The 23,642-nt window shown below is 38.7% G+C and overlaps 2 protein-coding genes across 3 annotated transcripts in view; one reads left to right on the top strand and one right to left on the bottom strand.

Annotated features, from left to right (window-relative positions):
- The window catches only part of fy (fuzzy planar cell polarity protein-like protein), a 55,286-nt gene that overhangs the window by 17,092 nt on the left and 14,552 nt on the right, over nucleotides 1-23,642 (top strand). The window contains exons 1-3 of one of the 2 annotated variants that reach the window (XM_076200404.1): nucleotides 17,388-17,506; nucleotides 22,354-22,475; nucleotides 22,671-22,824. In XM_076200404.1, coding sequence (XP_076056519.1) covers nucleotides 17,429-17,506; nucleotides 22,354-22,475; nucleotides 22,671-22,824 — 354 coding nt within the window. In that variant the 5' untranslated portion in view covers nucleotides 17,388-17,428. Of the gene's footprint in view, nucleotides 1-17,387; nucleotides 17,507-22,353; nucleotides 22,476-22,670; nucleotides 22,825-23,642 lie in introns of those variants that run through there. The other variant, XM_076200405.1, reaches the window with a different exon arrangement.
- On the bottom strand, nucleotides 48-8,210 carry LOC143034403 (general transcription factor II-I repeat domain-containing protein 2-like). The gene is made up of 2 exons (XM_076200403.1): nucleotides 6,224-8,210; nucleotides 48-2,119 (listed from the first exon to the last, which is right to left on the bottom strand). The coding sequence occupies exons 1-2, from the start codon at nucleotides 8,108-8,110 to the stop codon at nucleotides 2,003-2,005; spliced, it is 2,004 nt and encodes a 667-aa protein (XP_076056518.1). The 5' UTR covers nucleotides 8,111-8,210; the 3' UTR covers nucleotides 48-2,002.

The raw sequence follows: 23,642 nt of genomic DNA, 5'->3' as shown, positions 1-23,642 counted from the left end.
TCCACCATGTTACAATTTCGGGTCATGTATCCTAAGGGTAGAAAAACTTGTTTTTGTAATTAATATCTTTATTATAAATATTAAACTTCCTACATTTGATATAAAAACTGTACATACATACATATACCAAGGCTTTTTCCCCCTTACAAGGGAGGTAGCCAAAAAGGAAAAGGCATAAAATCATTCCCACCCATTCCATCCCTGAATACACTCCACACCCCTCCACCCCCTCTTATCTTAGCATCTCCTGGATGATGGGTCATCCCTGCACCTTGTCCACTGCCCTGGGTCAGAAGCAGTGTCACAAGACACAGCACATCCACAGCAAGGCCGCTTCATCAAATCGGCGACCCCCCTCTCCGTCCCCCCATGCATAAAAGGAGAATGCGGGGAGAAATTCCTTTGGGCTAAGTCAAATTTTGCTCACACATACTACCTCACCCCCCATCACCCCGCCCATTCCACCTCATGCATCACAACATCATCCATATATAACCATTCTCCATTCACCCGTCTTCTGTACTCTCCCGTCCTTCCTCAACAGACATTCCCCTCTTCCCCAAAGCCCCCTTCACCCCATCCATCCACCTCATCCTAGGACGTCCCCTCATGTTCACTCCCTCCACATCTGCCTTCCATACCTCTTTTACTAGTCTTTCTTCACTCATTCTTTTCATGTGTCCAAACCATCCTAATACTCTTTCATCAACCCTATCTCCCAACTCCCTTTCCACCCCCGTTCTCCTCCTCAACTCCTCATTTCTCACTCTATCTAGCCTAGTAACCCCCATCATACTTCCCAAGACACTTCATCTCAAACACATTCAAACTCCTTCCCTCTTCCTCTCTTATGATCCATGTTTCTGCCCCATATAGTGCTGTTGGCACAATCACTCCTTCATACAGTCTCCTCTTAGCATCCATTCCCAAATGTCTATTCCTCATTACACTTTTTAATCCACCAAGGCATTTACTCGCTTCTCTCAATCTACATTCTACCTCCACCTCCACTCCACCTTTTCCTGCCACATTTGCACCCAAGCATCTAAAACTATCCACTTCCTTCAGTTGCTCTCCCTTAATGCTCACTTCCAGTCTGCTGCCACTTTCACCCCTTGAACATCTCATCACCTTACTTTTACCCACATTTATCTTCAGCTTTCTTCTATCACACACTCTCCCAAACTATGTCACCAACTTCCTCAATCCCTCCTCTGATCCTGCCACAAGCGCTGTGTTGTCCGCAAACAACAGCTGGCTCACCTCACACTGTTCTCCATTTTCTTTAACCATCTCCAATCCCTGACCCACTACCCTTGCATTTACCTCTCGTACTACCCCATCCATGTACAAGTTGAACAGCCAGGGTGACATAACGCATCCCTGACAAAGTCCCACCTCTACCTCGAACCACTCACTCTCTCCATTTCTAATCCTGACACAAGCTCTACTACTCTCGTAAAAACTCTTGACATCTCCTAGAAGCTTTCCTCCTATCCCATATATCCGCAAAACCTCCCACAGGGCCTTTCTGTCTACCCTGTCGTAAGCCTTTTCCAGATCCATAAAAGCCCAAAAAACATCCTTCCCCTTTCCTATAGCTTTCTCACATATCTGTCTTACCACAAAAATCTGATCTATACAACCTCTACCTGTCCTAAATCCACACTGTTCCTATAAAAATTGTACTCATGGTTTATGGTTCTTTGGTAATAATAAAGACTGATTTTTTTTTAATATACTGTAATGTACTTGTAATAAAATTACCTGACATGAGCTATTGTTTGTGCTAATAAGCAACTAATTCATAAATCTAGTGAAGCTTCACAGGATAAATCTCACTCCATCACATCTTTATTTTTTGAGCTATCTTTTTCTTTCTCATATACATTTTATCTGAAATGTCATATTTATGAGACCCAGCCTCCATCTTAGAAAATGGCACTGAAGAACTTTTTGGAAACACTCAGGTAATTCTTTCTTAAGTGTAAAGTACTCAGTTCTATCCAGATTCTTCATCACTAGAACCTAGATCAATTTCAGGGATTCCAAAGTTTGATGAATTGCCTGCTCTTGTACTCGTCAGGATTGGTTTGATGTCCACTTCCTCAATCACGCCCTGTAACAATAAAATGTTTCTGTAAGAAATGCTATAACAAATATTTTAGGAACCCTATACTAATGAACGAGAAATCTATTCATATTGCTAAAGTACTGTGCAGTACATACACTTTTGATAATGCTAATACTGGGAAGCAAATGACTTCCTGACTGGTAACAAGCATCCCTTCTACATCCCTTTAGATAGGAAACTCTGAAATTGCCTGTGTTGTTTTAGTGTGGGTCTTTTTCCATGTCACTAGCTACCAAGATCTCAAAGAATGTTGGGAACAACTAGTGTATAAGATACACAAACTATTGCGTGTTCATTAAGAGAAGGAAATATATATATATATATATATATAAAGATGGTACCAGGGAGGTTCCTCTGAATTGGAGATCTGTGTCTTTGATCTCTGTGGTCACTAAAAGTGTGTGAAAGATACATAACTGAAGTATTTAGAAGAGGACATATTCCTGGTCGAAAACCACTTTGGCCAAGTTATTATTCTAGATGGTCCAAAACAGGGACAGTTGGGTACATGTACTTGGAAAGAGCAATTGATAATGTACTTCACAAATATCTTTATAGAAACAAGAACATAGATGTCTTAAAATAAATTTGCTTTGATGGATGATATTTTCTGAAGAACAAATTAATGAGGACAGTAGCAAAGAACAGGATACCTGGTTGGAAGGAAGTTACTAGTGTAATATCACAAGGGTCCATATAATTACCAGCAATGTTTTTGGTATATGTTGATGCCCTAACATAATTTGACCAATTATACCATTATGCTAACTTGTTTACTAATGATGCAAAGATCATGAGGAAAGTATAGAAATGTAAAGAATTTATAGTAAGTTGTTACAAGAAGATCTGGATAATGTTTATGTGTGGAGCAGGGATTGAGAAATTAGTTTCAATGTGAAGAAATGCAAGTTTTTGAAAACGAGAGTATTTTTTTTTTAGAAGTTCACACCAATGCAATATATCATTAGAAAATTACTATTAATTTGGTAAATTATGATACATGCATACAATACCAAAGGCTTTTTCCCTCTTACAAGGGAGGTAGCAGAAAAAAAAAGAAAAAAAAAAAGCATAAAGACCATTCCCACCCATTCCATCCCTAATACACTCCACTCCCCTCCACCCTCTCTCTTATCTTGGCACCTCCTGGATGACAGGTCATCCCTGTATCTTGTCCAATGTCCTGGGTCAGAAGCAGTGTCGCAAGACACAGCACATCCAAAGCAAGGCCGCTTCATAAAATTGGCAACCCCCCTCTCCGTCTCCCCCATGCAGAAAAGGAGAAGATGGGGAGGAATCCCTTCGGGCTGTGCCATTTGTTTTTTCACGAATACTACCTCAACCCCCATCCCCCACCCATTCCACCTCATACATCACAACCTCATCCATATGCAACCATTCTCCATTCACCCGTCTTCTGTCCTCTCCCATCCTTCTTCCAAAGACATTCCCCTCTTCCCCAAAGCCCCTTTTACCCCATCCATCCATCTCATCCTAGGTCGCCCCCTCATGTTTACTCCCTCCACACCTTTTTTACTAGTCTTTCTTCACTCATTCTTTCCATGTGTCCAAACCATCCCAACACTCTTTCATCCACCCTATCTCCCAACTCCCTTTCCACCTCCATTCTCCTCCTCACTTCTTCATTTCTTACTCTATCCAGCCTAGTAACCCTTATCATACTTCTCAGACATCTCATCTCAAACGCATTCAAACTCTTTCTCTCATCCTCTCTTATGTTCCATGTTTCTGCCCAATACAGTGCTGTCAGCACAATCACTCCATACAATCTCCTCTTAGCATCCATTCCCAAATGTCTATTTCTCATTAAACTTTTTAATCCACCAAGGCATTTACTTGCTTCTCTCAATCTACATTCCACCTCCACTCCTCCCTTTACTGCCACATTTGCACACAAGTACCTAAAACTATCCACCCTCTCCAGTCGCTCTCCCTTAATGCTCACTTCCAGTCTGCTGCCACTTGCACCCCTTGTACATCTCATCACCTTCCTTTTACCCACATCTATCTTCAACTTCCTTCTTTCACTCTCCCAAACTGTCACTAACTTCCTCAATCCCCCCTCTGATCCTGCTACAAGCGCAGTGTCCTCCGCAAACAACAGCTGGCTCATCTCCCACTTTTCTCCATTTTCTTTAACCATCTCCAATCCCTGACCCACCACCTTTGCATTTACCTCTTGCACCATCCCATCCATGTACAAATTGAACAGCCAGGGCTACATAATACATCCCTGACAAAGTCCCACCTTTACTTCGAACCACTCACTTTCTCCATTTCTAATCCTGACACATGCTCTACTACTCTCATAAAAACTCTTGACTGCTCCTAGAAGCTTTCTTCCTATCCCATATATCTGCAAAACCTCCCAAAGTGCCTTCCTGTGAACCCCATCATAAGCCTTTTCCAGACCCATAAAAGCCCAAAAAACATCCTTACCTCTTCCTAAAGCTTTCTCACATATCTATCTTACCACAAGAATCCGATCTTTGCAACCTCTACCTGTCCTAAACCCCACACTGTTCTTCACCAATTATTCCCTCTGTTCCTCTCCTAATCCTTTCAATCAAGATCCTCCCATAAGCCTTCCCAACTACACTTAACAAGCTAATCCCTCTGAAACTACTACACTCACACCTGTCCCCTTTTCCCTTGTAAAGTGGAACTATACAGGCACTCCTCCAGTCCTCTGGCACTCTACTCTGTTTCAAACAAACATTAAACAACCTCACCGGCCAGTCCACTATCACTGTACCTCCTTTTTTCATACATTCTGCATGGCATCCATCCAGACCAGGTGCTTTACCTGCTCTCATATATTATAATACATCAACTTAATATTTTTCTTGGCAGAAATCAATAACAGAAAACATTGCTAAAAGCTATGCATAAATGAAGTCGCACAAACCCCTTTAGATGCCCTCTTTGTTTTGACAGATTTGAAGGCCGAAGATGACAAGACGACCTTGATGACCACTAAAATTCCAGGTACCACATTTCTAAATAAGGTTAGGTTAGAATAGATGAATTTATCATACATTAATTTCTTCAACCTTTGCACCTATTGAAACAAAGATGGATTCTGAAGCCAGTTGAAGCACCTATGTTTGTTTTTATATAGCTTTTAGCAACTTTCTGGTGTTGATTTCTGCCAAGAATAACATATATTACATTGGTGTATTATAATCTACAAAATTATGATTTTTCTATTGCTATTGTGTAGGTGTGCACTTCTAAAATTGAACCAAAATGAGTGTACAAATTGGGCACCACTGTTCTATTGAAAGAGTAATGATTTAATTACAAAAGTAAAGGGAGAGGGATACTTAGGAGTTATGCTTTTGGATCTTATTCTAATTTTATTCATCTATTTTTTTTTTTTAATTTTATTCATCTATTTATTATCATTATTTTATATACATATTTTTCTTATCATTTCTTCCTAAAATTTGTTTCAACAGGGATGTCAATTAGATGCCCCTAAAATATTAACAATATTAAACATGCAGTCAATATCTCATATGGGGGTAAACATGGGTAAAGATGGTTTCTAATATGATTTGGATTGGGGGATGTGTTATATGGCGCAGCTCTAGCTTTGATACCAGTATTGAGAAGAAATCTAAAGGAGGGTCTAAACTCTTACTGACTGGGGCTACATATTTCCAGTAAGTGAAGCTATGACAAAAATTAGACCATCATTGTTTCATAAGTATCAGGAGAACTACAATGCCTTATAGTTTGAGAATATTACATTGTCTTTCACTTGCACATTTCTGAGTGGTGTCATTTTCTTTGAAAGAAAATGGGTCATCTAGGGATCCTTCAGTAGATAACATAAGATTATGATCTGTAATTGAGTGTTTTAATATTACATACAGAAGGACTATATGAATGTCAAGAGAAAATTCCACTAAACTTCCCAAGTATTAACTGGTGTCAATATCATGCCATGAATTTGAAACTAGGTATACTATTTTATGGGATAGGATCACAGAAGTGTTGTTTTTTTCCTGTATATTTCAATTAGTTATGACATATACTATGTTAACATGGTACATCACTTACCAGTGTTTCTGCATTTTGCAATTTCCTCCTTTTGACCAATTCATCAAAATTTGGACTTATTGACTTTGCTGCAGCAAGCCTAAGTGCAGACTTCTGGGATGTAGCGTAATGCTGCGAGTTTATTAGAAATTCTGCAGAAATTGGCCTTTTGCAAACACTTGTGGTACAAAACATGGATAAAACGAATGAAGCAAGGCTCTTCAAATTAAAATATTGTTGTCCTAAAGACTTGTAAAATGAATGAATATCAACTTCAAAAAATTTTTGTTTCTGTGTGTGATCATATTTTATTTTCCTTATTTCAGGCCACAGGTGATTTGGTACCTCATCCTTATTCACAGTAAATGGATTTTGAAATACCTTGAAGTACTCCTGAAGTTTCTTAAGTTCAGAGAATGCATCCTGACATTCTTCCCGTAACTTAGAAATACTGCTGATATATTTTATACTCTGAGTGTGACATAAAAGCTTTCCATGGCATAAGGACTTCAGTGTGGGAAAATGTATCAAGCTTTTCTCAGATAGTTGCCTTTCACAGAGTTCAAGCTTATTTTCAAAGGCACAAATAGAGTAATAAAAATCTGCTACGAATTTGCTCTGTTCATCAACCTGTTTCTTAAAATCATCAAGATGTTCTTTCATATCTAAAATAAATGCAAGGTCTTGCAACCATACATTATCTTGTAATTCTTGCACATCTACAAATTCAAGTACATCAGCACGTAGCTCATAAAAGTCTTTCAACAAAGATCCTGTAACTTTTCTACGAGGATCTAATCGAAATAGTAATCTGTGTTGATGGGGAAGTTGTGATTTTAATAAGCCTACTGTATGTTGAAACACCTCAAGGACATTACTTATCTTTAGTATATCAGACAACATTTCCTGGTGTACCAGGCAATTTAAATGAAGAAACTCTTGATTTGGATACTTTTTAACCAACAGTTCCTTTAGTTTAGTGGTCACTTCTTTCAACAATGATGGCTCCCTTCCCGTGGCTAAGCTTACAACACATGTCCAATCTACCCCTATTTTCTCCAGAGCTACTACTACACTGTTGAAAATATCATCACTTGACATCTCTGGAATCAGTTCCACAAACTCTTCTGTTACTTCTAAATATTCGTCAACACCACGAATAAACACCGCAAAAGGTGATGTATAATTAACTTTGGTCTTCTCAATGGCAACTGACAATGCAATAAAGGTTTCAACCTTATTTTTTAGTTGATAGTTAACATCCTCTGATAACTCACTCACTCTTTCAGTAATAGTGTGTGGTGAGAGATTAATATCACCAAACTCTTGTTGTTTTTCTGGGCATATTACACCAGCTGCCTTAAACATGCACTTCTTCAAAACTTCACCCATTGTAAGTGGGTTTAATGCCACTGCTATTTCTCGTGCAAGCATGTAACCAGCTTTGTTTGCTTTGTCGCTCACTTGACAATCATTCTCGTATACTGGCTCTTTCAATTTCAGCATGTATTCGAAATAATATATTTTTTCTTTTCGTAATTCACCAACATACTTATCATAATATAAGGCATGACAACTTTTGTAATGTTCCCGAATACCGTCTTCTTCAGCTTCTTGTTCCAGTTTACAAACCAAACAGACTGGCTTTCCATTGACTTCCCCACAGAAGTATAACACTTTCCACTCTTCTTGGTATACTCCATCTTCATCTGCTTTCCTCTTCTTGGTCTTATGGCCTGCATGATGATTATCATAATGTTCACGAACACTTTCTTCTTTAGCCTCTTCAAGTTCATCTCCACAACTCAAACAATAACACTTTCCATCGATTTCACCACAGAAATATAACTGTCTCCACCTTTCTTCGCCTGCTTCATTGTCTTCCCCTACTTCCTTTTTCACTGACATTATGATTATACTGATGTTTGAAATCACTCGTCGTTTTCCATTACAAATAAATGAAAAGAAACAAGCTTATCACAGCCGGAATGCTTAGTTTAGGTTCAGGTTCGAGGTGTATAGACTTTGTAAGCGCACATCTCTATATGTAAGCTATTCACTACTCTAATCGTTTGAGAAGCGCTTTAATTTTGTATTTATTTTCTTTGTTTGTTTCCTCCGTATATACATCTCCCGCTTTTTTCAAATGTTATTTTATTTCCGTAGTATAAATAGATCTTTTTTACATTCTATTTTTGTTTTCCCGAATCCGAAACTGCTAGTGTTCGTAGAGCTAGCTCTTCACTTATACCCATGGTTTATCTAAGTAAAGTTCATTCAATATGCATCCTCAGGGCAGCCACATTAACAAAATTTGCCGACATTTGTTTTCTTTTACGGATTTTCTCATAAATAGTAACCAGTGTATATGCCAAAATCCTCCACCTCGTGGATGATGAGTCATCCCTGTTTTCAGTCACACTATTGAAGTCAGAGGTAATGCATCAAAACACAGCAGTGCCTCATAGCTGGATCTGGTTTACCTCCACTACATCATTACCCGCCCGAGAAATATACGGAACATGATAACATCCCCTTGAGCCTCGCCATGTCCTCCTCCATTACAACCGCTCTCCATTCACTCCTAAATTTTGCACTCACTTCCTCATTAGACAGACATTCATATTACATACATTGCCCCTTCACACTCTCCATCTACCTCATCCTTGATCTTTCCCTCAAATTCACTTCTGTTTCCCACATTAATTTTGCTGGTCTTTCTTGTCACGTGTCCAAACCATCTCAGTACTCTTTGCTAAACCCCACTTGATTCACCTCGATAGTTTTCAATCTATCCATCCTCGGAACACCTCATACCTCTCTCAATATCGCCTAATATGCTTTAATTTCTCCTTCCATTTGCTTTCCTTCAACGCGCCTTTGCCTCCGTCCCTATTCTCTATTAACAGGCCCGTGTAGATGGGGGGTGCACACCTTCCCCTTTGCTCTGTGCCCCAAAAGTGCCCTTCACAAAAATATATAAAAATGAATGAAAAATTATTTATCATGGGCCTTTTCCATTTTTCTTACCATTCAGAAATTATAACGTGGAAAATTGTGTTGCACCCTACCGGATAGTTACCAAATACAAATAATACAAAAGAGTGAAGTGCCCAATTTCCTGCCCAAAGCACCTGCCCCTTGCAATGTCTGTGCACGTTACTGTCTATTAAAACTCTATTCTTGGTTTTCCTTCCATTAGATAATGACTGCAAATCTACTACCCTCTCCCCCAAACATATATTTTTATCCAGAACTTTTCCAACCACCCATTTGGATACTACTATATGGTCCATGAACGGCCTCTCAACACCCACCCAATCACCACAACTGCCCACGTACGTTTACGCACAACTTTCGTCTTAGACTGTGTTTGATATAATAATTTGTTTAACATACATATCTAACATCATATAGCTATCGTTCATTCCGACTACTCCGAAGCTACATACTATTTCCTCTATCTGCCCATTTCCTACTGTATCATGAAGATCCACAAACATACATTCGTCTAAAAATATCTACACACTCATGTGAATATATGAAAAAAGGTTTTCTCCCCGTTTTTCTCACTACCAGGGCCATATTCGCTCACAAATGCCCATATCCCATTTTTGGCTATATTATCTTTGATGACATACCTCTCCATCACACACTACATATCTCACCACTTGCCAACAATGCTTCTTCCCACCGCTCACCCTATAGCCGCTCAAGACATCCTACTCATCTTACTCCCAACCTCCAAGTCACACTTCCTTTTTAAATTTGTTTCACTTAACGCCAACACATCCATCTTTCTTCTCACAAACACAGTGCTAAACTCATCCCTATTGCTCCCATCTGTACCACATCCACGCACACTCGGTGACCCAATTATTGGGTTCTGATTGGAATAATCTTTTCAGATCCTCTTATGCCTGGACTTTTACCAAGAAAATAATACTGTATGGGGATCCCTAGTCCCCTCATTCCATCCCATTTAGTTGTCTTATATGATACACATGAAAAACCAGCTGTAGTATTAGCCACTTCACCATCACCACAGCCAACAAACTGACCAGGCAAGAAAGAGGTAGAATCATAGAAGTGGTAAAGAACAGAATCAATGGACATTAGAAAGGAGGGACAGAAATAATACAATACCGTCTCACCAATTTTTAATGACTAGATATTATGCTTAAATGTAGACAAATGGTGTGCTAGTCTGCTCCGTAGGGGTGCCCAAAACAGTCTCTGAAGTACTAACTTAATTTGGGTGTTTTTGCATGCTGTGGGCACAGCCGAGGTGAACTCCCATTGATTCCAGGTGCCTCCGATTCCCTTGCGACTTTTGTGGCTTCAGGCAGGGTATTGTAGTGGAGGTTTGGATATCCTGGTATGGGTGGCTCATCTGGTAGTATGCCAAGCCACCTGTCCAGCCTGCGTTTAAAGGGCACCACTGGTATGTCCGTAGTCCCTAATATGTTTTGACAGGCGAAAATTCGGGTCCCATTGTAAGAGAATGGCCTGCATCAAAGTCCGCATCCGATGTGTACTCTCCTGTGTGCCTCTAGCATAACACAGTCTTCCTCTTCTCTTGTGGAGTTCACTACCAGCCCTACATTTGGCACTATTTCCTCCAGGATTTTCCATATGTATATTATTATTTAACGTTCTCTTTTTCTTTGAAGGGAGTATATCTGGAGGTGCATTAGTCTGTTCCAGTAATTAAATTGTTGTATACCCCATATATGTTGGTAATCGTTCTTTGTGGGCCTTCTATTGTATAAATATCTATAGTCGTGTATGGGAACCACAGCTGGCAATAGTATTCTATTCTGGGCAGCACCAATGATTTCCAGTGTTAGTAGAGGCTGTCTCTCTCTTGTGCAGAAAGCCCTTAGGATCCCATTGCGCATGTTCCTCGTTTTCCCTGCTATTTGGTGTAGATGATAGGAGAAGGATGAACAATGTAGGGAAATTGAGGACCTTGAAAAAAGGGATTATAAAATGATGTATGATAAGATTAGAGAAATTACCAAGAGAAAGGGGAGTAGGGGGGGGGGCAATCAAAGATAGAGAAGGAAAGGTTTTATTGGACGAGGAGGATATTAAACATAGATGGGAGGAGTATGTAAGGGACCTATTTGAAGACGACAGACAAGAAGGAGAAGAGGAAAATTATAAGTATCTAGATGGGGAAGAAATAATGGAAGAGGAAGTGAAATTTGCAATGAAGAAAATGAAAAAAGGGAAAGCCATGGGTGAGGATGGTGTGATGATTGAAATGTTAGAGGCATTAGGGGATTTTGCAATAAGAAAACTCACTAATACGAAAAGGGTAAAATAACGGAACATATGTGTAACTCGATTTTTATACCACTACCAAAGATAAACGGAACAATGGAATGTAATAAACATCGCACAATTAGTATTATGAGTCAAATAACCAAAATTATATTAAGGATAGTTTTAAATAGAATAAGAAATAAAGTGAGAGAACAAGTTTCATGGGAGCAATTTGGTTTCATAGAAGGGAAAGGAACAGCAAATGCAATTTTTACAATAAGAACGATTATGGAGAGGATGTTAGAAAAACAACAAAATGTATATCTTTGCTTTGTTGACTACGAGAAGGCGTTTGATAGGGTAAGGCATGAGGATTTGATAAATATTTTGGAAAGAGTGGATATAAATAGCAAAGACATGAGTATCATCAGAAATTTGTATTGGAAGCAAAGAGCAGCAGTGAGGGTACGGGGAGGAAGAACAGAATTTCAAGCTATAAAGAGGGGAGTGCGTCAAGGCTGTGTTATGTCTCCAGATTTATTTAATTTATATGGGGAGATGATCCTTAGGGAATTAGAGGGAATGGAAGGGATTAAAATTGGAGGATTTAATATACAGTAAATCATATCAGATATGCTGATGACACGGTATTGGTGGCTGACTCAGATGAAAAACTGCAACATCTATTGAATGTAACCGTAAGAGCCAGTGAGGAGAAAGGTTTAAATGAACATGGAGAAGACTAAAATACTAGTGGCCAGTAAAACAGATCCACCAAGAGTGCAAGTACAAATAGCAGGGAGAAGAATAGAACAAGTAACCAAATTTTCGTACCTGGGAAGCGTATTGACAGAAGATTGTAGATGTGAAAAAGAAATAAAATCAAGGATAGCGATAGCTAAAAGCACGTTTCAGAAAATGAAAGGGGTTTTAACAAACAAGAAAATGTCTACAGATATAAGGAGAAGAACAGTTAAAACATTTATATGGTCAATACTATTATATGGTTCAGAAGCGTGGACAATCAGCAAAAAATTGCAGGAAAACTTAGAAGCAGCAGAAATGTGGATATGGAGACGAGTATTAAGAGTACCATGGACAGCGAAGAAAACAAATGAAGAAGTATTGAGAGAAATGGAGACAGATAGGGAATTGATGACAACAATAAGAAAAAGACAGTTGCGATTCTTAGGACATATAATGAGGAGGGAAGGGTTGGAAGAGGTGGTGATGACGGGAATGGTGGAGGGAAGGAGAACAAGAGGAAAGCAGAGGGAGAAGTATATGGACGGGCTGATGAGGGCGACGGGAAAACAACTCAAACCAGCACAGATGTTGCAAGTAACTAGGGACCGTGAACGGTGGCGCTCCACAGTTGCCGAAGTCAAAGAGGATATGGCACGACGGTAAGGTAAAAGGATAGGAGAAGGTTGCATCACTGCTCAAGTGAATGCCAAGGTCTCTGACATGTCTTTTTTCTTCTATCACCTTGTTGTTACACTGGTAGGAAGTTGTCGCCTTCACCACTTCGTTATCCCCATATTCATCCAGTTCAAAGTTGTTCTCATTCAATGACATGTTTCTAGTCCAATTAATTTTGTTTAGGTCACTTCGTAGTAGGATGGTGTCTTCAGGGGACTTAATTTGCATGTGAATCCTAGTGCCGTCTGTAAAGGAAGTGGAAGTAGCATTTCATAACTTGTTATCAATGTCACCAACATATAGGATGAAGAGCGATGGACCAAGAACTGACTCCTGTGGTACACCACTCTCAATTTCGCCTTCCTCTAAGAGCGGTGGCGGGCCCAAGGGGGTGGGCTTCAGCCTCCATAAAAAATAAAATGAAATAAAATAAAAATAATTAACTGATTGTACAGGTCGAGAAAACTGCCACGTGTACACCGGTACATGGGAGAAAACATTATTACAACGCATCATTGAGGGTAAATATTTAAAATGTAAGATTAAGTATTACCTTTTCCCAACATTCTGAAAAAATAAACTTAAGTGAGAGCATGAATTTCAATTTCAATTCAAAATCATTGTATTCGTGCCGCAGAGTACATCTCTAAGCGTCATCTATATTTACAAATTTTAGGTTAGGTGCCCCCAAAAAGTCGTCTACATTTACAAAATTTAGGTTAACCCCCCTCCCCCCAAAAAATTATCCTGGATCCGCCGCTGTCCAAGAGTTCCCCATGGACTTGACCTGTTGCAATCTTGTTGTCAGGAAACTTTACCATCTTCCCAGTGACCCTGTGATACCTTTGCCTAGAATCTCATACAGCAAGAAGCCACGATCGACTTTGTCATAGGCCTTAGCAAGTCCAGGTAAATTGTCACTGCATTGTTATTGTCTTGGATATTCTTGAGTATATCCTCATAATATTGGAGAAGTTGTGACAAGAACGAACGCCTAATCTTATAACGGTGGTGTCTAGTGTTAAAGAGTTCAATATGTTCTGCATGTCACCATGAAGTAAGCGTTTCGGTATACAATACTGCCACTATATACTTGCACATCCCAACGTAGGCTCAAAGTATGTATTTACCTATACAGTAAAGGAGCAACGCTCGTTGGGTCTTGTCCCTTATTCTCAAATGTTCTAACATAGCTAGTCTCAAATTATTGTGTGGTTTCAACTTAATCCATATCTTTGATTTCCAATCATCATATTTAGATTTAAACTTATGCATTGTTTGAACCTGGCTATACCACCTTCTAAATCATTCCACATATTCATACATCTTGTTGTTGTTGTTGTCGTTCCCTAGACTGTCTGTCCGAGCAGTCCCGTCTCCCCAAGGAAGGCCACAGCCGAAACTGGGTTTTCCCACAAATCCTTTATAGAGTGTATGTTGTGTTGTTTGCGTGCATGATTGTGTATAATGCAGTCCTCCATTATGTGTTGTATGGTATGGGGTGAAGTGTTACATCCTGGGCAGCTGTTCACAACACGGTCGTCCAGCCTCTTCTGGTAGCTTAGAAGTGCTGGGTGGTGACCGCATCGCAGTCTGGCCAAGTGGACTCTGTCCTTACGTGGGAGAGAGGATTCAGAAGGGTGGATATCAGGGGGTCTGGCATGTAGCAGTGTGTTGTCTTTCAGTGTGTTAATGGAGCGGTGAGTGATATGATTATGAATATGTTTCCGGAGGCTGGTATTTGGTGGTTGTGGAGGAAGAGAAGAGAGTATCTGTGTGTAATAAAGGTCTATGGGTGTAGTTTTAATGTTTCTTGGTGTGTGTGGGTGTTCTGCTATGTAGTGTAGCGGGTGTGATGTGTTTGTGGTGGCTGCAGCAAGTGTTTGTGTGCCTCTCATGTCGAGGTGGTCCTTGACTTTGAGGACTTTTGTTTCATGGTGTAAATGGTCTGTAGGTGATGTATTTGTGCAGCCTGTAATTGTTTTTAGGGCTTTGTTTTGTATGATTTGAAGGGTGTTGTGGTGTGTCTCACTGAGATTAGGAGCCCATGCAGGACTCGCATAATTCATCACTGAGCGTATGCATTGTTTGTATATTGTTATATTAGTTTCTTTGTTTTGTCCAAATGTTGTTCCAGTGATTGACTTGAGTGCGTTAAGTCTAGGTGTGCATTTGTTTTTTATGTTTGTGAGGTGTTGTTTGAAAGACATGGATGTATCGTATGTTACACCGAGAATTTTCGGTGTGTTTGTGTGTGGTATTAGAGTGTTGTTGATGTAGAGATGAGGTATGTATTTGTGTTCTTTTGTCCAGTTGGTGAGAAGTGTTGCTGTAGATTTGGTTGGAGCTATTTTGAGTCTGTTTGTGATGAACCATGTGTTGAGTGTGTCAAGGTAAGGCTGGATTATTTCTGCAGCTTTGTCTGTGTTACGATGTGTGCATGTGATTGTTATGTCGTCTGCGTAGGAAGAGATTTGTATTTCTGAGGTGTCTGGCGTGGGTAAGTCATGCATGTATAGATTAAATAATGTGGGGGATAGAACTGAGCCCTGTGGTACTCCGTTCTTAATGTTTCTGATGTGCGATGATTGGCCATTATATGACACATGAGCATTCCTGCCTGCCAGATAATTGGCCAGCCATCTTTTGGTGTTATTGTGCATGTCTGTGTTATATATTTTATTTGTTAGGTTGTGGCGTGGGATAGCATCAAAAGCTTTACTAATGTCCAATGTTATAAGAAGTGTTCTGTGGTGGGGCCTATCTGAATTGATGCCATCTAAAATTCTTTGTGTGAGGTTTGTCAGAAGAGTGTTTGTGGAGTGTAGTGGCCTAAAACCGTGTTGTGAGTCAGCAAGGGGAATATATGGTGTGACAAGTTTAAGTATTAGGCGTTCAATGACTTTAGAGGGGGTGCAGAGAAGTGTGATTGGGCGGTGCGATGTTGGGATTGTTGGGTCTTTGTTCGGTTTTGGAATGGTGATTATTTTACCATGCTTCCAGATGTCGGGTATAGATGTCCTGGAGCTGCAACGTCTACGTCGTGGGACCACCCCCCAACCCCAAGAGTTGGGGGCCAAACAGCAGCAACTACCCCTGGCCATCAGCTCTACGCAGATGGCACCGATCCCCGAGGAGGAGCTACGCCTACCTGGGGGAGTACCACAATCATACATCTTGTTGTTGTTGTTACTTGTTATTTGGGAGTTCTAGGCCCCGCTCCACCAGCATCGGTGCTCTGCAGGGCCTCCATTGATGTTATCAAACACTATAGTCACTTCTAATACACAAATCATCCATGTCATAACACTCGGTGAACAAATGTGTCTTCAAATTTTTCTTGAAAATGGCACAGTTTCTACTCATTTTGACATTTAGTGGTAGCTCATTAAAAAGTCTTGGCGCACATCTTTCAAACGCTCGAAAACCCATTACCAAATTACTTCTTGGCTCATTCAACCTATATTGTTTATCACTATGCCGAAGCCCCATAGTAGTATCCACTTGAAAATCGTTGAGAAGACTCCTTAGATATTCTGGTTTTCCATATTGCAAGGCTCGAAAAGTCAGAAGACATATCTTGAAAACTATCCGCGCCTTTATTGGTAGCCAGTGTAATTCCATGAGTACTGGAGTTACTCTCTCACGAGGTGCAAGACCTCTGAGTAATCTCACAGCTCTGTTCATAACATACTGTAGTTTCCGAAGCCGATATTTTGGTAAGCCAAAGTAAAGAGAGTTGCAATAATCTAGTCTACATAATTATGAAGAAGCATCTTTACAGTATCCTCATCCAAATATTTTCTCACAAAACCAATATTCCTCAAATGATATCCAGCAACTTTCACCACTTTATTGATTTGAGCTTCAAAAAGAGATTTTCATCCAATAGAACACCCAAATCCTTAACAGCACTTCTTCCATCCAACGTACTATCCAATATCCGCAGACTCCTAGTACCTAATCTTCTGAGACTCATTTTCTTTCCCACAATCAACACCACAGTTTTATTCGGATTCAATTTAAGTTGTTTTCCATCCATCCATGATTTGACGTCAGACAAGACATTTTCCAGTTTCTCTTCAGCATCATTAACATCAGACATAGACATGGAACTCTATTACTCCACATCCTTTTGACATGTGGTCTTTCTTGTACTTCCATGACCTCCATCTGAGGAGATCTCTTCATCTATCCCATTTAATGACTTGAATATTGTAATCATGTGCACATGAATAATTATAGTGCTGTTTATATTTTATGATAATGTGTTAAAGTGGACAAATGTTGGAGAAAACTCGATAATGTTATCGGATTTGCTCCTGCCTTATAATAGAAGAAAACTACTGATACTAGTCATAAAAAATGGGAATATGTATAAACCAAAAAAACATTAATAATTTTCTTTCGTCAAAAATTGTTTAACATCAGCAATAAAGACTAAGAATATTAATTTGAAGGTGTTACTCTAGCCCTCTATTTCCCATAAAACAAAAACGAGATTGTGGCATTTGGCACCTCAAAGTAAACAACATGGCTGCTACACTGGTGGGGTTAGCAGCTAGCAGCGGTGTACCTCTGTTCGTGAGACACATAGGAACAGAAAAACCCGTAAGTCAACGTGTTCCAGAATGTTTGAAGTAAAATTTGGTATGAATAGAAAATATTGTCCCAAAATCCAGCAGTAGTTTTGGGATAGAGGCTGTGCCTTTGTGTGGTGACTAAGTGCTGGAGGCGGTGCAACAGGTGCATATATTGGAGTTGCCCGTGTTAGGTTTGTAGGGGCAACACCCTGCCCCCGGGCAAGTCATCATCAGGAGTGCATGTATTAAAAATGGAAGCAGTATTGATGATTGATAACGATTTGAGATGTTAAACTTTCCGCTTTGACTGTTGCTAAAGACTTGACCAAGTACATACCGCACATATATTTATAAGATTTGGTTATATTAAATGAACATCTAGTTTCAGATATGAAATATTTTGTTCGTTTGGGGCTAAAGTAATCATAGCATGGAATTGTATAAGTGAATATGAGTTTTATCAAGTCGTATTGAAAGAGACTGAGTATTGTGACTGTCCCTACAGCCTACCATCATACCATCACCATGTAAGCAGTGTACCCCATTTTGCATCCAAGATGGGTTACACTGGATAAGCTATCACAAATCTGTATTGTTAGAGGCCTTTGGTAAAATTCTATAATCATATAAAACGTGGATATTCAACAGGAAACTTACATTGTCCAATAGCTCCTAACCCAATATAACCTAACCTAACCGAGCTTAATAGAATCATTCCATAGTAAAAATAGATCTTTCCAATGCAAAATAGAACCTGTTCTTTGTACCTGACCCCCACTTAGAAATCTGTACCTAAACCTAACGTGTTTTGTAAGTACAAAATCAACAGATTAGTTTTACAATTTCAAGGCAAGGTTGTTAGATTAGATGGTTGGGATAGGTGAAATTAGCTTATTAACCCCTTCCATACGGTGCCGCACACGTAGGCGTCATGGACTTAGATCTCGGTGGCAGCAGCCAATGCCAGCCGTACGACGTGTCGTAATAATATTCGCATCATAAAATATAGTCACCGCTTATATCGATCGTTCTCTCTTCACCCGTGAATTTTGATAACCATAGAAAATGCGATTACAAAAGAATTAGAAAGAATGTCATTATGGAGGGGCGACTACAATAAATATAATCAAGACGCCGATATGGCAGCCTCGCGAATACACTCGCTCCCCATGACGCCTACGTGTGCGGCACCGTATGGAAGGGGTTAATACTTACTAAATATCTGAGTATTAATTAGAGGTGGGCACCATTAACCAAAAAGTCAACTTTGTTAATCCATTAACCGAAAAGTTAACTTTGTTAATCATTATTCTACAAATTTAAGAATAAATTTTAGAAGTGCTAAAACTATACACAACTTTAAGAAAGAACTGGATGCGAAAAGATACAACTACAGGTCCCTATGAGCATAGCTTTTCTCCCTCAAAATACAACTAGGTAAAGACATACGTGATATAGCAATAGAAAATTGAATAATAATTTTATAAATTATAATACACCAATGTGATATATGGTGTTCCTGGCAGAATTCAATAATAGAAAAAGTTGCTAAAAGCTATAAACACACAAATGTAGCCACTTCAGTTACTTGAGACACCATCTTTGTTTTGGTAGAGGCAGAGGTAGAAGAAATTAAAGTATGATGAATTTGTCTATTCTAACCTAACCTACTTACCTAACCTGACCTGCATTTAGTAATGTGGTACCTGTAATTCTAGAGGTCATCAGGGTTGTCATTGTTGTCTCTGACCTCTGAATCTATCAAAACAAAGATGGTGTGTGAAGGAGTCAACGTGACATCAGCTGTGTCTGCATAGGTTATAGCAACGTTTTCTGATACTGATTTCCAACAGGAAAAATATTTATTGCATTAATGAATTATTATTTACAAAATTGATATTTAATTTTCAAATGCTATAGTACATAAGTGTGCACTTCTAAAAAAATACCAAGAAGTAGTTGTGATGCTATAAGACTTCCGAAAGGTTTGCTGCCTTCACCCTCTCCTCAAGCTGTATGAACTTGACAGTGGGGATTCTCTTCATGTGCTGTTTTAGATTGTTAGACTTGACATGTCCCTCTTAATTAGGACAGACTTAGCCTTAGGTAGGCACACCTTGCAGCTGAAAATCAACTTCTCTTCCTTGAGTTAAGGAAGAAGCAGTCCTTGAGTTGTTGGGTTTTGAACCCCTTGATGTTGAGGTCAAGTAACACTAACATTTTCAATGGATTCAAATTCTTGAGATGACAATGAATGACAGACTAAACCCCTAGTGAACTAAATGTAACCAAAGTCTAGATATTCATTGAATTTCTAAGTAGGCTTTGTGCCATGCATAGTTGTCGTCTTCTTCTACTTCTACTTCTACTTCTACATCTTCTGGGTCTTAACACTCATCTGCTTTTAAAAGTCACCAGCAAAATCAAGAATTTTTAACACTCAATTTAATTTTATTTGCTAGGATTACTTGTATTGAGTGTTTTCTTTGTACTTTTCAACAACCTTAGGTATTCTAAAAAGGGTACATTTTCAATTTTACATGGTCAAAGTCAACAAAAATTGCATAAAACTTTAAGACATTGTAAGTCTTTTCTAACCTAAGTAATTCTCAGTAGTTGTTGGCTTTTTGTACCTGTGATATGTCACGTGCACAGAGGAAAAGGTCATGTCCATGTATGCATTTTTTGGGTATTTTTTGGAAGTGCATACCTGTGTGATATTAGAAAATTAAATATAAATTTTGTGAATTATAATACATCAATGTAATATACATTTTTCTTGGTGGAAATGAAAAAAATTTGTTAAAAGCAAATACTCTATGCAATAATAGGAACGAGACGCCATGTTGCCTTTCCAGTCCCGCTGAAAGCAAATACACTACTGAACGAAGCTGTGACCACAGGATCTGGAATACACCCTCAGTGCTTCCATCAGTACCTCGCATGGTACATAATTTTAAAACAGTGCTATAGGGCTGATATTCATGCAACAGTCCAATTTGGATATGATACCAAAACCGGCCATCAACATCACTAACAATGACAACCCTGATGACCTATAGAATTACAGGTATTGCATCACTAAATGCAGGTTCGGGTAGGTAGGATAGGTTAGAATAGATAGATTTATCATACTTTAATTTCTTTAACAACTGCATCTATCAACAAAGATGTCTTAAGCAGTCCCAGTGGCTATCTTTATGAGTGTATTGCTTTTAGCACCCTTTTCTGTTATTGATTTCTGCCAAGAAAAAGTATATTACATGGATGTAGTATAATTTACAAAATTAATATTTGATTTTCTAATGCTATATCATGTAGGTGTGCACTTCTGAAAATTTACTTATTTTTTTTTTGTAAAAACACTTTTATTAATAAGCTGATATAACAGCTGAGTGTTTTTAACTTATCCTTTTTATTTATTCAATTTAAAGTATACTAATATCTGATGAGCCCTGAAACATGTTAATATGTGTAAATAAGACAAGTTTAACAAAGCTTGGTAACATGCAAAACCAGCTGAAGTTGATACATTACTGAAAAAATAACATTGATGGCAAACCTTCATTTTCTGGTTTGAATTTTATCTGTATAAAGATGTACAATGAATGTCAGTTGGAATTATTGTGTCTCTTAATAGTGACCATTGCCCAGTCTTAATGGGTGGAATTGGACAGAGTAATTGCTTTTCATTAGTTTTGAATTTGAATATGTATCACTATAGTAACAACATAAATCAGATAAGAAACTGGTCTCTCTCTGTCTCCCTCTTTTTATCTGTCTGTCTGTCTCTCTCTCTCTCTCTCTCTCTCTCTCTCTCTCTCTCTCTCTCTCTCTCTCTCTCTCTCTCTCTCTCTCTCTCTCCTCTCTCTCTCTCTCTCTCTCTCTCTCTCTGTCTCTCTCTCTCTCTCTCTCTCTCTCTCTCTCTCTCTCTCTCTCTCTCTCTCTCTCACTCTCTCTCTCACTCACTCACTCACTCACTCACTCACTCACTCTTCTTTTCCTGTACAATTTTGGGGTTGGAGAGTAGTACATGAGTAGGAGGAATGAAAAATAAATGTGCAGAAGAAAAACATGTTACAAATTAATAGAGTGTAACAGAACTCCATTATTGCTATATTATATGGATGAATGCAAACACACTTGAACAAAGAAGGCCTGTGCATCATTATTGTTTAGAAATTTAAAAATAAAATTTACAGTGATTGAGCTTGCTATTTCCTTGTATTTGCAATGTAGTTGATCCTGTTTTCACAAAATCATTTACTTTAAAATTTAATTCTTTCATGTGTCACTAATCCATGTCTACAAAACACATTAAATTGATATTTGACTGTCCTAGTCGGGAATTTGTACGAGTTGTTGGAAAAAAATATATACTGGATATAATTTTTTTTCTCTCCCTCCAAAATTCATTTGACTGCTATTCCTTATATGGGGAAAAGACCCTTTGATATATACACTTCTTTCATTTCAGTTATTCCATAAATCAATATTTCTTTATGGGTCTTGTGCATTTTGGGCAAATATTAAGGCCGGGGTTTGTTTTATTGTCATTAACTTGTAGAATATGTAGGAGGGTAGGTGTCAGTGTAATGCTTTCCTTAACAAAAAAATAATAAAAATATAGGATTAATGCTGAAATGTTATGGAGGTGTGGAGGGAGGGAGGGGTGTCATCCACTTTGAATGCTGATTGGATATTTGGTTTATGCCATCTGTGTCATGTCTTGAAGGTGATGCCTTCAATGGAAAAAATATTTGTAGAACTTATCTTTTAGGTTTTTTTTTATTTAATGCACATCCTTAAATAATTAAGATTATTTTACTGGAAAATGTTGAGTAAGGAGCTCTAAAACTGATCTTTTCCGTACAGCCAGCCTATGCTTTAATAGGTTCCTTGAATGGTGTGCATGTATTTGGAGAATCTCATGGAGTTACCTTGTGTTCCACTCGGTGTAAAGATGTTGCTGTTACATGGAAGGTGTATCATGACAGGTTGGTGTAAAGCCCTTGTTTACATCTTACTATAATCTATTATATTTGTAATTGTTTTTTCATGTGCTCATTTTTAACCACGCATACCTTTGATTCAGTATACAGATCCTCCTGTAATCTATTATACTTGTAATTTATTTTTTATGTTGTCTTCATGTGCTCATTTTCAATCACACACCTGTACCTTTGCTTCAGTATACGGTTGGTGTTGATTCGGGGCAGTGAGTGTGTTGGTGAAAGCAGCGACAACAAATTGCTTGACTTGGTCTTTGCCTCTCTAGTTCTGATCCTGGGACTTGATTCTTTGATATCCACTACTAATATTGAAAGGTTGAAAAGAGATCTTAAGGTAATTTTTCATATGTTGAGTTTCTCCTATCTTAAGTTTTATTCATATTCAGAAACTGTAACTAGTATGAACATGTATCAAATTACCTAGTATGTGTGGTTTTCCATAAGTCTAGTAATGCGTACTAGACATGAACATTCCTCCCAGCTTTGTCAACATTAGCTAAGAATATAAACAGCTGGTATGTAGTTGCTTATGAATCATATATGAACTGCTGTTTTAACTATCCTTGTCTTTCCCTGTATGGGATACCGACTGCATGTTTTATGTAGTCATTATGTTAAGGGGCAGAAGCATTGCATCTGATCCAGGCTGTTACAGGAGAGAAGAATGACCCTTCATCTACTTAGAGCTAAGATTAGAGGGAAATAAGTGTGTGATGGATGGGGTTAGAATGGTTTTGGGGTGGGCCTGGGTGTAAATTTGATGACATCTCAACTGGAGGCCAACACCCCAACACTATTGGCTACTCTTTTCCCAGAAAGATGTGTGTATAGATTTGCCATAATGACATGTGGGGAAACTTGCTTGGATCAGGCGGAGAGAGAGGGATTAAACACATAATAAAACTCAATCAGGACATTACAATTTATCTTTATTTACAGTTCTTGTGAATTTACATTGGCAGTATTCCACCATGACATTTGTTCCAGAAATTTAAAAGTAACTGACACATCATCAATTCCTAACATTCTAAGGGCAACAATATTCTTTGTGTGAAACAGTCTTACAGCATACTGCACACTGTCTCTCCAAATTGGAGGGAAACAACACTTTCTCATATAAACCTGGTATTAACATGACTTGTTTATTTACAT

Source organism: Oratosquilla oratoria, chromosome 17 (genome assembly GCF_046742065.1).
Source record: "Oratosquilla oratoria isolate Oo_2021 chromosome 17, ASM4674206v1, whole genome shotgun sequence".
Classification (NCBI taxonomy): Eukaryota; Metazoa; Arthropoda; class Malacostraca; order Stomatopoda; family Squillidae; genus Oratosquilla; species Oratosquilla oratoria.
The sequence above is the reverse complement of the archived record's forward strand: the minus strand, read 5'-3'. Positions and strand labels throughout refer to the sequence as shown.